Source organism: Artemia sp. Qi Xiang Cuo, chromosome 12 (genome assembly GCF_049724085.1).
Source record: "Artemia sp. Qi Xiang Cuo chromosome 12, ASM4972408v1, whole genome shotgun sequence".
NCBI classification, from domain to species: Eukaryota; Metazoa; Arthropoda; class Branchiopoda; order Anostraca; family Artemiidae; genus Artemia; species Artemia sp. Qi Xiang Cuo.
Genome location: NC_142805.1, coordinates 15849177 through 15866855, shown reverse-complemented (window position 1 = coordinate 15866855; position 17679 = coordinate 15849177). Strand labels below are relative to the sequence as shown.

Here is a 17679-nt window from a genome sequence, read left to right as displayed (position 1 = left end):
GTAGTAGTAATGTATTTTCTGTACTTATTTATAGAGCCGTGGAGTCATGGAGCCATTTAAAAAAGGAGAAAAACGATTACTGAGTGTCAAAAACAGTTTCTTACAATAGAATCCTTGCAATCCACTGGATCAACAGTGACAAATGCCCAGATAAGGGCAGTAGTGGATAACAATTGATGACTAATAAGACCAGAATGAATTGATAGAGGTACAGAAGGCATATGACCCACATGAATGAAGGCTGCCAACCATGGGATGTATGGTGTTGGACCCTGTCCAGCCTTAGATTGAAGGGAAGACAGCATCACACACTAGGCCAGCCCCCAGAAAAAGAGGCGATAAGTCTTGACGCTCCACTGAAAAGTTTCGGCCCCTGGCACAACCATCGCTTGGGAGGACCCTAATCTAAGTAAGAGAGTTATTTATGTGTTTTTCTTCTTTCACAGGAAATTTACCCTCTAAACCTATTTCGGTTGTTTCTTCAGTGTCATTAAAAATGTTCTTTGAACTTAATTATTATTTATTTGTTATTTATCCTTTTATTATTTGTCTTCATTATTACTACTACTACTACTAACAACTCACCGCAGCACCAAGCCACCTGAGGCCAACACAGCTATGCACGATCCTCCTCCACCCCAGTCTATTCAGAGCCTCCCTTTTCACACCCTCCCATGAAGTTCCAATTTCCTTTAAATCTTTCTTTATGACGCCCTCCCACCCCAAACGAGGACGACCTGCTTTCCGTTTAGCCCTAGACGGTTGGCCGAAAAGAACAATCTTCGACAATCTGTCATCCTTCATCCGCACAGCGCACCGTAGCCACCTCAACCTTTCTTTCATTATAGCCCTAGAGATCGGTATTGAACCACATTTTTCGTATAGCCTATTGTTTGAAATATGGTCAGTCAGCCGGGTACCCAGATCAATCCTTAAGCAATTTCTCTGGAAAATATCTAGCAAATCTTCATCCGCTTTTCGGAGCGGAGCGGTCATATTTGACCACTGTCATCACTGTAGCTTCTAATATTCTAATCTTGGTTTGCAAACTTATCTTCTTATCCTTCAAACTTTTTTTAACTGTGAAAAAACACCCTGAGCCTTGGCTATTCTACTTTTAACAACTTCACTGCTCCCGCTATCTTTACTAATAATACTACCAAGGTAAGCGAAGCTGCCCACCTGATCAATCTTTTCATTACCCAACGTCACCTTTTCATATTCACTTGTTCCTAGTCTTAGTGACTTAGGCTTCTTAATATTAGTTTTCAAACCAATTCTAGCACCCTGAACTTGCAAAACCACTAAAAGTTTATTCATTTTGCTTACATTTTCATCTAGGATGCTTAAATCATCAGCATAATCTAAGTCCAGGAAGGTTTTACTTCCCTATTTGATTCCATGCTCTCCCATTGCATTTTCTGTGCTCCTTAAGACAAAGTCCATCAAAATAATCCATGTAAAGGGGGATAGAACACAACCCTGCTTAACTCCTGATTTAATACGAAATCAGCTGCTAACCTCATTTCCTACCTGAACCGCAGCATTGTTATTCTCGTAAGTAGCACTAATCACTTTAATGTATTTGTCTGGTATACCATAAAAGGATAAAACCTTTACTAAAGCTCTTCTATTCAACAGAATCGAACGAAATTTCCCGGGCTTGGATTTCCAATTCGTCGAAAGTATGGCCTGAAACCATACGTAAAATCTCCTCTAAAATTTAACAATTCCATAAAAAGGTAAAATACATAAACTTTTACAATCATCCAGGGGCGACGTTTGGGGAGGGGGCAGTTGCCTCCCAATAACCTGGAGAAAAAATAATTACATATCCCAGGCCCCTTGACCAGGGGCGTCCTGAAGCTTGTTTTATTTGAGGGGCGATCTTCGTAAATTTTACCGAATCCTTACCTGATTTATGCCGAATTCTCTGCAGAAATAAAAATTTTTGCTAAATTTCGGCCGATTTTGCAAAATTTCTGCCGAATATCAAAAATTGGGGGGCACCCCATACCCGACCCCCTCGGGACGCCCCTGCCCTTGACTATCTGGATATGGACCCTTCGTGCCCCCCCTCCCAATTAAAATGCAACAAAAAAATGGGGCTTTGAAACTTCTCCTACTTATGCTCAAGGCTTTCAACCTAGAAATTCGGAGCCAATTGCTTTGTAAACAAAAAAAATTGGGTTTTGGAACTCCTCCTACTTATGCTCAAGGCTTTCAACCTAGAAACTCGGAAACCAATTGTTTTGTCAACAAAAAAATTGGGTCTTGAAACTCCTCCTATTTATGCTCAAGGCTTTCAACCTAGAAAGTCGTAGCCAATTGCTTTGTGAACAAAAAAATTGGGTTTTGAAACTCCTCCTACATATGCTCAAGGCTTTCAACCTAGAAACTCGGAGCCAATTGCTTTGTCAACAAAAAATTGTGTTTTGAAACTCCTCCGACTTATACTGAAGGCTGTCAACCTAGAAACTCTGAGCCAATTGCTTTGTCAACAAAAAAATTGGGTTTTGAAACTCCTCCTACTTATGCTCAAGGCTTTCAACCAAGAAACTCGGAGCCAATTGCTTTGTCAACAAAAAAATTGGGTTTTGAAACTCCTCCTACTTATGCTCAAGGCTTTAAACCAAGAAACTCGGAGCCAATTGCTTTGTCAACAAAAAAATTGGGTCTTGAAACTCCTCCTATTTATGCTCAAGGCTTTCAACCTAGAAAGTCGTAGCCAATTGCTTTGTCAACAAAAAAATTGGGTTTTGAAACTCCTCCTACATATGCTCAAGGCTTTCAACCTAGAAACTCGGAGCCAATTGCTTTGTCAACAAAAAATTGTGTTTTGAAACTCCTCCTACTTATACTGAAGGCTGTCAACCTAGAACCTCTGAGCCAATTGCTTTGTCAACAAAAAAATTGGGTTTTGAAACTCCTCCTACTTATGCTCAAGGCTTTCAACCAAGAAACTCGGAGCCAATTGCTTTGTCAACAAAAATTGGGTTTTGAAACTCCTCCTGTTTATGCTCAAGGCTTTCAAACCTAGAAACTCGGAGCCACTTGCTTTGTCAACAAAAAAATTGGGTTTTGAAACTTTTCCTACTTATGCTCAAGGCTTTCAACCTAGAAACTCGGAGCCAATTGCCTTGTCAAAACAAAATGGGGTTTTGAAACTCCTCCTACTTATGCCTACGGCTTTCAACCGAGAAACTCGGAGCCAATTGCTTTGTCAACATATAAATTGGGTTTTGAAACTCCTCCTACTTATGCTCAAGGCTTTCAACCTAGAAACTGGGAGCCAATTGCTTTGTCAACAAAAAATTGGGTTTTGAAATTCCTCCTACTTATGCTCAAGGCTTTCAACCTAGAAACTCGGAGCCAATTGCTTTCTCATCAAATAATTTGGGTTTTGAAACTCCTCATACTTATACTCAAGGCTTTCAACCAAGAAACTTGGAGCCAATTGCTTTGTCAACAAAAAAATTGGGCTTTGAAACTGCTCCTACTTATGCCTAAGGCTTTCAACCTAGAAACTCGGAGCCAATTGCTTTTTCAACAAGAAATTGGGTTTTGAAACTCCTCCTACTTATGCTCAAGGCTTTCAACCTAGAAACTCGGAGCCAATTGCTTTGTCAACAAAAAAATTGGGTTTTGAAACTCTTCCTACTTATGCTCAAGGCTTTCAACCTAGAAACTCGGAGCCAAGTGCCTTGTCAAAACAAAATCGGGTTTTGAAACTCCTCCTACTTATGCTCAAGGCTTTCAACCTAGAAAGTCTGAGCCAATTGCTTTGTCAACAAAAAATTGCGTTTTGAAACTCCTCCTACTTATGCTCAAGGCTTTCAACCTAGAAACTCGGAGCCAATTGCTTTGTCAACAAAAAAATTGGGGTTTGAAACTGATCCTACTTATGCCCAAGGCTTTCAACCTAGAAACTTGGAGCCAATTGCTTTTTCAACAAGAAATTGGGTTTTGAAACTCCTCCTACTTATTCTCAAGGCTTTCAACCTAGAAACTCGGAGCCAATTGCTTTGTCAACAAAAAAATTGGGTCTTGAAACTCCTCCTAATTATGCTCAAGGCTTTCAACCTAGAAACTCGTAGCCAATTGCTTTGTGAACAAAAAAATTGGGTTTTGAAACTCCTCCTACATATGCTCAAGGCTTTCAACCAAGAACCTCGGAGCCAATTGCTTTGTCAACAAAAAATTGTGTTTTGAAACTCCTCCTACTTATACTGAAGGCTGTCAACCTAGAACCTCTGAGCCAATTGCTTTGTCAACAAAAAAATTGGGTTTTGAAACTCCTCCTACTTATGCTCAAGGCTTTCAACCAAGAAACTCGGAGCCAATTGCTTTGTCAACAAAAATTGGGTTTTGAAACTCCTCCTGTTTATGCTCAAGGCTTTCAAACCTAGAAACTCGGAGCCACTTGCTTTGTCAAAAAAAAAATTGGGTTTTGAAACTTTTCCTACTTATGCTCAAGGCTTTAAACCTAGAAACTCGGAGCCAATTGCTTTGTCAACAAAAAAATTGGGGTTTGAAACTGCTCCTACTTATGCCTAAGGCTTTCAACCTAGAAACTTGGAGCCAATTGCTTTTTCAACAAGAAATTGGGTTTTGAAACTCCTCCTACTTATGCTCAAGGCTTTCAACCTAGAAACTCGGAGCCAATTGCTTTGTCAACAAAAAAATTGGGTCTTGAAACTCCTCCTATTTATGCTCAAGGCTTTCAACCTAGAAAGTCGTAGCCAATTGCTTTGTGAACAAAAAAATTGGGTTTTGAAACTCCTCCTACATATGCACAAGGCTTTCAACCTAGAAACTCGGAGCCAATTGCTTTGTCAACAAAAAATTGTGTTTTGAAACTCCTCCGACTTATGCTCAAGGCTTTCAACCTAGAAACTCTGAGCCAATTGCTTTGTCAACAAAAAAAGTGGGTTTTGAAACTCCTCCTACTTATGCTCAAGGCTTTAAACCAAGAAACTCGGAGCCAATTGCTTTGTCAACAAAAATTGGGTTTTGAAACTCCTCCTGTTTATGCTCAAGGCTTTCAAACCTAGAAACTCGGAGCCACTTGCTTTGTCAACAAAAAAATTGGGTTTTGAAACTTTTCCTACTTATGCTCAAGGCTTTCAACCTAGAAACTCGGAGCCAAGTGCCTTGTCAAAACAAAATCGGGTTTTGAAACTCCTCCTACTTATGCCTAAGGCTTTCAACCTAGAAACTCGGAGCCAATTGCTTTGTCAACATATAAATTGGGTTTTGAAACTCCTCCTACTTATGCTCAAGGCTTTAAACCTAGAAACTGGGAGCCACTTGCTTTGTCAACAAAAAATTGGGTTTTGAAATTCCTCCTACTTATGCTCAAGGCTTTCAACCTAGAAACTCGGAGCCAATTGGTTTCTCAGCAAATAAGTTGGGTTTTGAAACTCCTCATACTTATACTCAAGGCTTTCAACCAAGAAACTTGGAGCCAATTGCTTTGTCAACAAAAAAATTGGGCTTTGAAACTGCTCCTACTTATGCCTAAGGCTTTCAACCTAGAAACTCGGAGCCAATTGCTTTTTCAACAATAAATTGGGTTTTGAAACTCCTCCTACTTATGCTCAAGGCTTTCAACCTAGAAACTCGGAGCCAATTGCTTTGTCAACAAAAAAATTGGGTTTTGAAACTCTTCCTACTTATGCTCAAGGCTTTCAACCTAGAAACTCGGAGCCAAGTGCCTTGTCAAAACAAAATCGGGTTTTGAAACTCCTCCTACTTATGCTCAAGGCTTTCAACCTAGAAATTCTGAGCCAATTGCTTTGTCAACAAAAAATTGCGTTTTGAAACTCCTCCTACTTATGCTCAAGGCTTTCAACCTAGAAACTCGGAGCCAATTGCTTTGTCAACAAAAAAATTGGGGTTTGAAACTCCTCCTACTTATGCCTAAGGCTTTCAACCTAGAAACTCGGAGCCAATTGCTTTGTCAACATATAAATTGGGTTTTGAAACTCCTCCTACTTATGCTCAAGGCTTTTAACCTAGAAACTGGGAGCCAATTGCTTTGTCAACAAAAAATTGGGTTTTGAAATTCCTCCTACTTATGCTCAAGGCTTTCAACCTAGAAACTCGGAGCCAATTGGTTTCTCAACAAAAAAGTTGGGGTTTGAAACTCCTCCTACTTATCCTCAAGGCTTTCAACCTAGAAACTTGGAGCCAATTGCTTTGTCAACAAAAAAGTTGGGTTTTGAAACTCCTCCTACTTATACTCAAGGCTTTCAACCAAGAAACTTGGAGCCAATTGCTTTGTCAACAAAAAAATTGGGCTTTGAAACTGCTCCTACTTATGCCTAAGGCTTTCAACCTAGAAACTCGGAGCCAATTGCTTTTTCAACAAAAAATTGGGTTTTGAAACTCCTCCTACTTATGCTCAAGGCTTTCAACCTAGAAACTCGGAGCCAATTGCTTTGTCAACATAAAAATTGGGGTTTGAAACTCCTCCTACTTATGCTCAAGGCTTTCAACCTAGAAACTCGGAGCCAATTGCCTTGTCAAAACAAAATCGGGTTTTGAAACTCCTCCTACTTATGCTCAAGGCTTTCAACCTAGAAATTCTGAGCCAATTGCTTTGTCAACAAAAAATTGCGTTTTGAAACTCCTCCTCCTTATGCTCAAGGCTTTCAACCTAGAAACTCGGAGCCAATTGCTTTGTCAACAAAAAAATTGGGGTTTGAAACTCCTCCTACTTATGCCTAAGGCTTTCAACCTAGAAACTCGGAGCCAATTGCTTTGTCAACATAGAAATTGGGTTTTGAAACTCCTCCTACTTATGCTCAAGGCTTTCAACCTAGAAACTGGGAGCCAATTGCTTTTTCAACAAAAATTGGGTTTTGAAATTCCTCCTACTTATGCTCAAGGCTTTCAACCTAGAAACTCGGAGCCAATTGGTTTCTCAACAAAAAAGTTGGGGTTTGAAACTCCTCCTACTTATACTCAAGGCTTTCAACCTAGAAACTTGGAGCCAATTGCTTTGTCAACAAAAAAATTGGGCTTTGAAACTGCTCCTACTTATGCCTAAGGCTTTCAACCTAGAAACTCGGAGCCAATTGCTTTTTCAACAAGAAATTGGGTTTTGAAAATCCTCCTACTTATGCTCAAGGCTTTCAACCTAGAAACTCGGAGCCAATTGTTTTGTCAACAAAAAAATTGGGCTTTGAAACTGCTCCTACTTATGCCTAAGGCTTTCAACCTAGAAACTCGGAGCCAATTGCTTTGTCAACAAAAAATTGGGTTTTGAAATTCCTCCTACTTATGCTCAAGGCTTTCAACCTAGAAACTCGGAGCCAATTGGTTTCTCAACAAAAAAGTTGGGTTTTGAAACTCCTCCTACTTATACTCAAGACTTTCAACCTAGAAACTTGGAGCCAATTGCTTTGTCAACAAAAAAATTGGGCTTTGAAACTGCTCCTACTTATGCCTAAGGCTTTCAACCTAGAAACTCGGAGCCAATTGCTTTTTCAACAAAAAATTGGGTTTTGAAACTCCTCCTACTTATACTCAAGGCTTTCAACCAAGAAACTTGGAGCCAATTGCTTTGTCAACAAAAAAATTGGGCTTTGAAACTGCTCCTACTTATGCCTAAGGCTTTCAACCTAGAAACTCGGAGCCAATTGCTTTTTCAACAAAAAATTGGGTTTTGAAATTCCTCCTACTTGTGCTCAACGCTTTCAACCTAGAAACTCGGAGCCAATTGCTTTGTCAACAAGAAATTGGGTTTTGAAACTCCTCCTACTTATGCTCAAGGCTTTCAACCTAGAAACTCGGAGCCAATTGCTTTGTCAACAAAAAAAAAAGGTTTTGAAAATCCTCCTACTTATGCTAAAGGCTTTCAACCTTTCAAGCAGACGATTTAGGAAAAATATTAATGGGGATGAGAGGGGGAAACGAATTTTACCAGAGTCATGACCTACCTAGATCATTTTTTTAGAACAGAAAATGGTAGCATAAAGACTTTAAGAAAAATAATAAAAATGCCGTTTTCGAGAAGTAATTTACGGATAAATATATGTACAATTATTGTACGTTTATTAATATAAGATATCAAATATGTCAGAATAATGTGGTCGCAAACAATAAATATAATAAGAAAGGATCCTCAGATGGATGCAGTACGGACCTAAAACACAAACCAACGAAGGCTATTTAACCAAAATACACTACAATTAAAGTTGATATGCCGTTCTTGATATCTGGGCAAAATGCATTGTATATTAATTGGTTGATTCCTGAGTAACTTTCTTAAAAGAAAACAAAGAAATTAATATAAAGACGACAAACGGGTCTATGGCCAGTAAATGATAACGAAGAGAAACAAACAAACAAACAAAAAAATCAAACGAATATTTCGCCCCTATACAACATGTAATATATAATATACAACTGCTTACATTTACAAATGTAAGTAATTATAAATGTAAGTAATTGTATATTATATATTTTGTGTTAGTCTATTTTAGTTTTATATATATATATATTTTTAGTTATATTTTTTTGTTTTAGTTTCTTGTTTCTTTTTTTCTACGCTGAAGACACCTTGTTGTAGACGGGCGAAATATTCCATTTATAGATCCGGCGAAATAGATCCATTTGTCGTTTTTATATTCATTTCTTTGTTTTCTGTCATGGCTGGCCAGTTCGGCTTTAGATCATTTAGTTTCTTCAAAAGTTTCATCCTAAAACCACATCTTCGTTTAATGGCTCTTGTGTACTTTCATTTCTACTTTTTCACGCAAAGGATCACGGAAGATTGCCACCCTCCCCCTTAGAGAAATTGCTTCGTACGTGCCTCTCTTCTGTGTACTCTAAGAATCAAAACACAGTATTGCCACATTAAGGTACAGAAGAAAAAAAAACATAGATATGTACAAAACCCTTCTTCCCCAGCATATGAGCCTACTCTTGCATATTTCTGCATACCAAAATCGACTTTCCAAGAAATTGCTGGATTACATTCTGAAGCTATTTCGAAGCAAATCCTAAAAGTTAATTTGGACAAAGAAACAGATGCAGTATTCGTCATACCTAAGGATACAGCATTGGGTATCAGTTCTCGATTGCAAAGTAAGTATTGGATAATTGGAAATAACATTTGTATATATTGGGTAGATCTTTTTATTTATTTTTATTTTATCCCTTTTCTCTGTTAAATGGTTATGGTTTCAATTACAACTATTTTAACATTGACCACACCTATTTTTATGCAGACGAAACATCCGTCATGATTGTTGTCTTTTCTGTTGTCTACCGGCCAGAGACTCGTTGTTTTATTTTATTTTTTTTAGATTATTCCCAGTTTATGATTTCAGTGTAAAAAAAATCAACTTTTTACATATTGATTCCTCTTTATTATTACTTATTGGAGATACGTATTTTGGAGAGGCGCACTCAAAATTGAGTGCCTTATAAAATATTTTTCTGAATCGAACTCTTTTAGGATAGACTAGCTTTGATAAAAAAAAAATACTTAGTATACCAGAACCTATCAGCTTGTGAACAACCAGAAGACAAGTTTGATTTGAAACTTACCATTACTGTGGAGGTTCCCCAGCGGTAACTTATGCCTTACACTCAATTTATTTTATGTTCTCTTTAGGTTAAAAAAAGGAACAGCTAAAGAAAAGCAAGAAACAAATATAATTTTACCATATTCAAATCACGTATATTCGAATATTTGTCCCTCTCTTTTCCCTTTGATATTTTATTTGAATATTCAAATGTATTTCATCTGAAAATTTTTTGATTAAGTTTTGAAAGAAATAATTTTTTTTCTACTGTGATACCAAAGCAGCAGTAAAATTCAGATGAATTAAAATTGAATTGAAAATCAAGTATTTTACAATAGGTTGCATCAAGACGTGGCTAACTGTAGAAAGAGAAAAGCCAAGGTAGATAGTCCAAGGGATTGAGAGGCAAATGTTTAAATGGCTGCGGCACGGGTAAATGGCTGCGTGACGGGTAAATGGCGGGAGTAAGTATGACTCTCTCACTGGACACATACTTGTTTGTTAGTTAATTTGTTAGTTACTTGTTTGTTTGTTAGTTATATATATATATGTTATATATATATATATATATATATATATATATATATATATATATATATATATATATATATATATATATATATATATATATATATATATATATATATATATATATATATATAACATATATATAACTAACAAACAAGTAACTAACAAATTAACTAACAAACAAGTATGTGTCCAATAAGAGACTCATACTTACTCCCGCCATTTACCCGTGACGCAGCCATTTACCCGTGCCGCAGCCATTTAAACATTTGCCTCTCAATCCCTTGGACTATCTACCTTGGCTTTTCTCTGTCTACAGTTAGCCACGTCTTGATGCAACCTATTGTAAAATACTTGATTTTCAATTCAATTTTAATTCATCTGAATATATATATATATATATATATATATATATATATATATACATATATATATATATATGACACACACAAAAAAGCATGAACACGTCATGAAACACCCAAAAAAAGAAGACACAAAACAACATAATATATATATAAACAACACAAAACAACACAACACACCACATAAACAGACACAAAACAACATAATATATATATATATATATATATATATATATATATATATATATATATATATATATATATATATATATGACACACACAAAAAAGCATGAACACGTCATGAAACACCCAAAAAAAGAAGACACAAAACAACGATCAAAAACAGAAAACAAATAAATAGCAACGAAAAAAATTAAAGCAGCAAAAATTAGGAAAGGGTAGTATCCCAGTAATCCGTCGTATTAGATATTTTATTATTGTTTAGAAATAGCATTCATCTCATTTATCAATCCATCACCATATCCATTGTATGGTTTCTTTTCCAAATGAGTTACAAACTAAACTCAAACCGGGATAATTTGAAGCCTTGCAAAGATAGGGAAGCTAGATAGGAAACCTTGCTATGGGAAGCTAGATAGAAGTAAATTTATATATTAACCTGCTTCTGGAACTAGATATATAAATAGAGTAGCAGGGCACCGACCCTTGCTCGATGAAAGGATAGACAGTTTTTTTTATGTCTTTCGCAAAACGACCTTACTTTCCCTTTATTTTGTTAGCAGCAGAAAGCAAAATCCTTAGGGAACTGGAAGTCTGGGCATTATGGCGTCATTCATACGAAAATGTTTTTCCAAAATATGTTCTCCAAAAACAAGCGTTTTCCCAAAGTCGTGACTTATCTAGACGGTTTTTTTCACATCCTCAAATGAAAAGTTATATTAATTATGAACAATCTTATTAAACGAATATATTAAACGAACCTTTTTCCAATTTTCGAAAATTCCTCCAATTTTCGAAAAAGCGGAGTGGGGGGGGGAGAACCCTAAAAGGTCTCGCGGTCCTAATCAAAATCACGCCCCCAGACTCAGCATATTAAAGAACCAAACTGTAGAGGTTTCAAGCTCCTATATACGATTAAATAAAAAGAAAAACGTTGGAAGACCCTTCCATGGAGGAATTTTTCAAGGGGGAAGGGAATTTTCCATGAAGGGGACGCTGGATTTCCCAGCATTATTTGAAAAACGATTAGAAATTAAATAAAAAACAGTTTTTCAACTGAAAGTTAGGAGAAACATTAAAACTTAAAACGAACAGAAATTACTACGTATATGAGGGGATTCGCGCCCTAGTCAATATCTCACTCGTTACGCTAAACTTCATAATTTGTTCCGGTTCCTTAAGAATGACCCCTTCATTACACTGGCCGTTTAATTAGAATAAATAGCGATTTTGAAAGTACTAAAAAAAACTTTAGCGTAAAGAGCTATTTGTTTATTTGTGTTTTTTTTTTTAATTTCCCCAGGTGTGATGGTGTCGTACCAGTGATTCTAGAAGATCAGGAGACTGAATAAGAACATTTGATCGGAAATCAAAAGTTCCAGTGCCCTTTTTGAGTGACCAAAAATATTGGAGGGCAAGTAGTCTCCTCCCACGCTGTCTTTTCCCCAAAGTCGTCCGATCAAAATTTTGTTCAGCATGGGTGAGAGATCCAAAAACTATGCCTTTTGGGATAACAAGACCCCTACAGCATCAGGGGAAAGGGCTGTAGGCTACGAAATTTGCCCTTACTTAATTGTAGTACTTGTTATTGGAAAGTAAACTGACATTTTTTGGGGGGAGGGGGCAGGGGGAATGTCTGTTTGGCGGGATTTACCACGATGAGAATTTTCCGTGGGGTTAGAAGTTTCTGGGGAATGAACTTTCCAGGGGGAGTTTTACAATGGGAGAATTTGCCAGAATTCCTATAATAAATTCTTATATTTTTTCTTACTTTGTCTTTGCCGAATCAATTTTACACTTGGAGACGTTCTAGGGAAGTTTTCAGATGAGGGAATTTTCAGAGTGGGAATTATCTGGAGCATTGTTTCGTGGAGGGGGGGGGGGGATTTCAACGGTAAAAATTCTCTTTGGGATAGTTATCCGCGGGATTAACTTGCCACTGGGGGAGGGGAAGTTCCCGCAAGATTTGAAATGTAATCAGAAATCAGAAAAGAGTCTACTTCAAATGAAAGTATGTTAAAGAGAATTTTCAGGTGGAATCGTCCGCAAGAAATTTTGTAGGAGAATTTTAGCGCGGATAGAATTGTCCAGGGGAAACTTCCCGGGACGAGGGGAAACTTCCGGGGATGAGGGTATTTTACGTGGGAGGAACTTTCAATGGAGGGGAGCTGGATTTTCCGGCATTATTAGAAAAATGATCACAAATTAATTAAAAAAAAAAAACAAGTTTTTGCAACTGAAAGTAAGGAGCAACATCAAAACTTAAAATGAACAGAAATTATTCCGTATATGAGAGGGGTTTTCCCCTCCTCAATACTTCGCTCTTTACGCTAAAGTTTGACTCTTTGTTCTAATTCTTTAAGAACAACTCCTGAAACACAAGAGCCGTTTAATTAAAATAAGGAGCTTTTTAAAGTTCTAAAAATTTTAGCGTAAGGGGCGAGGTATTGAGGAGGTAACCCACTTCACATAAGGCATATTTTCTGTTCGTTTTAATTTTTTGTGTGCTCCTTACTCTAAGCTGAAAACAACTTGATCATTTAATTACAAGTAAATCTAAAATTGTCTAAGTTATAAAGTTGTCAAGGTTATTACCCTTAGGCAAGACAAGACAGGAATAGGGACTCAGAAGTCCTTTTAGCTACAGTAAACATCACTAACAGTAAACTTCTTGATATGTGGTTAAAGAAAATAATTAGATTATAAAGGGTAGTTTAAAAGTGAAAATAAAGATGGATGGACATTTTAAAACGTAGTTTTTCGCGAATGGATATTCATTTGATTCTAATTCAGGAATGGTACCTATGATTTCTTTCCAATGGTTCGTTCTTTGCTGGATAAAGCTATGAAAAAGCCAAAGCATTTTTTCTGCGGGTAATATATATTATCTGCAACCCATAAAGAAGGAACCACAGCCCATAGTAGCCAAAATAAAAAAAAAATTTAAAAATTAAGCGGAAGAAATTATGTTTAGAAAGAGTATAAAAATGACATCAGTAGTGGGTTCACCTTGTCCCTACCTTAGTAATGGCATCATGTATATATTTGCTTTCAATTGAAACTTTCAGGTAATATTGAGGAGGGTGCTGAACAAAACCAAAAGAGGCTACGTGCATCAAGGTTGGGAAAAGTCCTGTCCGAAATATCTCCGGGACGGTAAAGGGTATTAGGTTGAATTTTTCAGGGGAGTCAAGGGAATACTAAATTAAATCAAAAGACATTAAGTTTAATAATAAAGTTGACAAAAACATGCGTACTAAATACATTTATAAATATGGTTATGATTTATATCATAAATAACAAGGTTAATAAATATCTAACAGGGCGTAGCCCAATGGATTTGATACAACAGATACAGTACAATAAAGTATTGCACCTCGGATTAAAGCCTGGAGACTATTGTGGGATAAATGAGCAACAAATTCCTTTGCGTGTCAGCTTTTACAGAAGAGCCGGTGAATCGTTGTATAGTTTGGGGGGGGGGTAGGTACCCGTGGCCTTAAAAAGTATATTTGTAAAATCTTCAAAATCTCTCGTGAGCCTGCAGATAAATAGAGACGGACGTTTAGCCTGGAGGCAAAGCCGTTTCCAGGGCGGGGGGGGGGGTACCGGGTTCCAGCCCCTAGAAATTTATGCCTGACTCGTAAATACGTAACAAAAATGTACGTAAAAATGTTTGATGATTTTTTTTGTGTGCAAAAACACCCTCCGAAAAAAAATCCAGAATACGCCCTTGCCTGGGGGCTAAGTGTTTTTGGCTGAGGGTTCTACACACACAAAAAAAAAAAAAAAAAAAAAAAAAAAACAGTTCAGCTTTGGTGCTGCTTTCCTTGGTTAGAGGTTCAGATTCTAGGTTTCTAACTATGAGTTGAAACCTCCTTATCCTACTTTCCTTGTCGACAAGGCCAATCGATACTTTAAAAGATTTTAATAAATTAGTGTAGTAATTTGATTTTTCCAAAGTTTTTTTTTTTAAATTCAATTTAAAGGATATTTACAGTATTTTACAAGAAACAAGAAGAGGCCAGGGGCATCATAAGATGGGGATTCCCAAACCCATTTCCCAAACGTCAGGAAGAGTTAGTAAAATGTTTTGCTAAAGCAAAAAAGCTTAGCAAAATTATTACTGGTTAAATCTAGTCCCCCCTCCCAAAACAGAACCATCAGAATGTTGTGTTGATCAAGTCAAATTTGAAAGGGTCACGCCCATCCTCTTCCCCAAATAAATTGAGTCCATGGAGGAGGCTTTCATCTTTTATTCATAAATTTTTGTGGGCTTGCTGAATACGATACACATTTCAATGAATGTTTTGACATGCAGGGAAAAACCTCTCATAAGGGATAACGATCTAAACTAACATTCGTCACCAATCTTGAAAAAATGCAGATTATTCATAAGCATTCAGTAAAAAGTAAAAATGTAAGTCAGTGACAGGCAAATAAGATAAGATTAAAGAGATAAGATTTATTCATCATGAAATATATATACAATATTACATTTTACTATTCCCCCAAAGTCTCATTGGCCTGTAAAGAAGAGGGAAAACAAACGAGTCACTTACTCAGAGGAAAAAAAAATAATTTACTCACAGAGAGAAGAACAAAAAGGAGAAAAAAAAATATAAATAAAATAAAACTATAGAAAACAAAACTAAGCAGATTGAACAGACTAATTAATTAAGTATATCAAATAGACTCCAATAAGATAATAACAAATATATAAATAAATAGATAAAAAAATTTGTTACAATTTTTTGAACAAAACAAATGAGTGGCACCTTCAAGCTGATTCAGGCAACTTATTCCATACAATATGACTCGCCATTAAAAGACTAAAATCTGATCAGAGGTAAAAGACAGCGGAACACTTTGGGGTCGGGGGAGGCATTGACGGATCCAGATTTTTTATGGCACCCTAATTCCCTGTTTTTTTCTTTTTTCACTCCTTTTCTAGAATAAATTTGTCAATTTAGTCAAATATTACACCTTTGTCACATTGCCCCCCCCCAAGAGTTTGCTCATCGGTGCCCGTCGCATTAGGCTTCCCCCAAGATTTTGTTCTATATTCTCCCCTGGGCGCATCTAGCCCCTTACGGTACCTCCCCGGGGAGGTCACCATGAAGCTGAGAAAAAGTAGAACATGCACACGAAAGTACATACAGTGACTTGGGATCAAGTAATGGGATAACTCCTGAACGAACAGTTTCCTGAATGAGGTTCTGGCTTTATTGTAAACCTTAGAAAGTGGTTTTAAAAGTAAAGTAAAGGTTGGCATCCATACTATTGGACAGTAAGAAATGTAAAACTGGATCAAGCAGTGAAAATGGATTTTCAAAATGGATCCAGGAAAAGTATGTTTAAGTTTCCTTAAATACCGAGACTTTTGCATTTCTTCATTTTAGTCAAATCAATGTGACACTTGAAAGACGGGTTTTTATCAACAAGAATGTCCAAAAAACGAATATATCAATCTTCAGATCTATGAGTTATCCCATTTGGTGGGTAAATTTAAGAAAACTGGGGATAAACCTGAGAAACACGCGAAAAAATCAAAAAACTGGATTTTTTCAAAATTTAATCGAAGCTCTGATTCGCAGTTTCCCGAAGTGCCAAGTGTACTGTCATCAGCAAAACAAACAAGGACATCAGAAGAAGGCGAACTATAGTTGCCACTATGGGCAAGCGAAGGCTTAGGATGGCAACAGCAATTAATAAGTTTTTGCTTTCTTATTACATAAAAAAGATTATTTACATAAATCAAAAATAGCCCAGCCCCTGAAACTGAACCCTGGGAAAAATTCACTTGTGAGGGTGAACGAAAAAGCAAAAACATTTCCCCTTAAGCCAAAATGATACATCTTCGATAGAAGAATTTTATGGGTTAAGGAATCGAATCCAGGAATACAGCAGCCGGAATTAATCCCGAATCTAACGCAGAACGTATAAAATTCAAAAGGATCATACAGGAGTGTTCAGTGGAGTGCTTCATTCAGAAACTAAATTGAAAATTTTGAAGAAAATTTTCAGATTTTAGAAAAGTAAGGAGACGAGAAAACATAGCCTTTTCAAAATGTTAAGAATAATCTTAATTCTTTTTTGGGGAGGGGGGTACCGTTGAATACGGATGGGCTCTCAAAGGATATTATATAAAAATACATTCGATGAAATTCTGGTGCTGATTGAGAAGTAAAATTTCAATCGGCCCTATAGTTTTTTTTTACTTGTCACGACTGCTTTTAAACCTGTTTTGTGACCTAGCTTGATAGGATTTTTCAAGGATTCAACCACCGGACCCGTGTGCCTTACCACATGGCAAGAACGAATGGCTATAACAAATAAATTTCTTTCTCTTTTTACACAGAAACAAAATGAAAAGACTTACGTGTGCATATGGATCCAGTGACATGAAATATCTATGACCATAGAAAGTTGAAAGGCGAAAACCCAAGACGGATAAAATGTTGACAAAGTTACAAGAAGAGCCATCGTCATACATCGATCTGTCAACATATCGAGCATACCTCCAAATTGTGAACCTAATCGAAAGAAAAGGAGTATACACAACTAGATTGAGAAATTGTATCAACAGAGGCACAAGGAGGGGAGGAGAAGGAGGAGCTGAAAAGCTACAACTTTGTAGTTTAATGGGCGCATTTTTTTTAATTGTGAATTATTAGATGACTTTTGTTCAGCTTGCTTTAGGTTTTAATATGGCTCTTTATTTTTTTTCGAAAAGCTTCGTTTTTAGCAAGTGTTTTTAAAATTGGTGAAAATATTTTTTTTAAGTAAAAATAAAAATTAGGAAAAAAAATACAAAACACAAATTTTTATACTTAATGCACATACTTTTCTAAAAGCACCATCCAGTATATGTAACTTGTTGTTTTATTATTCATAATATTACGTAGCTTATCCTATGTTAGTATTGGGGGCACACGACAGGGGGGAAGGAGACTTAAAAGCCACAACTTTGGTCTTACGGTTATACAAATCAATAAAAATTTCAAATCCAGCAGGCACTTGAGGCAATGTTTTAACCACACAATATATTGACAAAAAGAATAGTAAGC

General features: G+C 36.7%; 1 protein-coding gene and 1 pseudogene across 1 annotated transcript in view; both read right to left on the bottom strand.

Moving 5' to 3' along the window:
* LOC148945829 (CDP-diacylglycerol--inositol 3-phosphatidyltransferase-like) overlaps positions 1–17679 on the bottom strand; it is a 76331-nt gene that overhangs the window by 10834 nt on the left and 47818 nt on the right. Inside the window, exon 3 of the mRNA XM_089097719.1 lies at positions 16992–17145. Coding sequence (XP_088953845.1) covers positions 16992–17145 — 154 coding nt within the window. The remainder of the gene's footprint in view (positions 1–16991; positions 17146–17679) is intronic.
* Positions 3918–16920, bottom strand: LOC148945831 (uncharacterized; annotated as a pseudogene).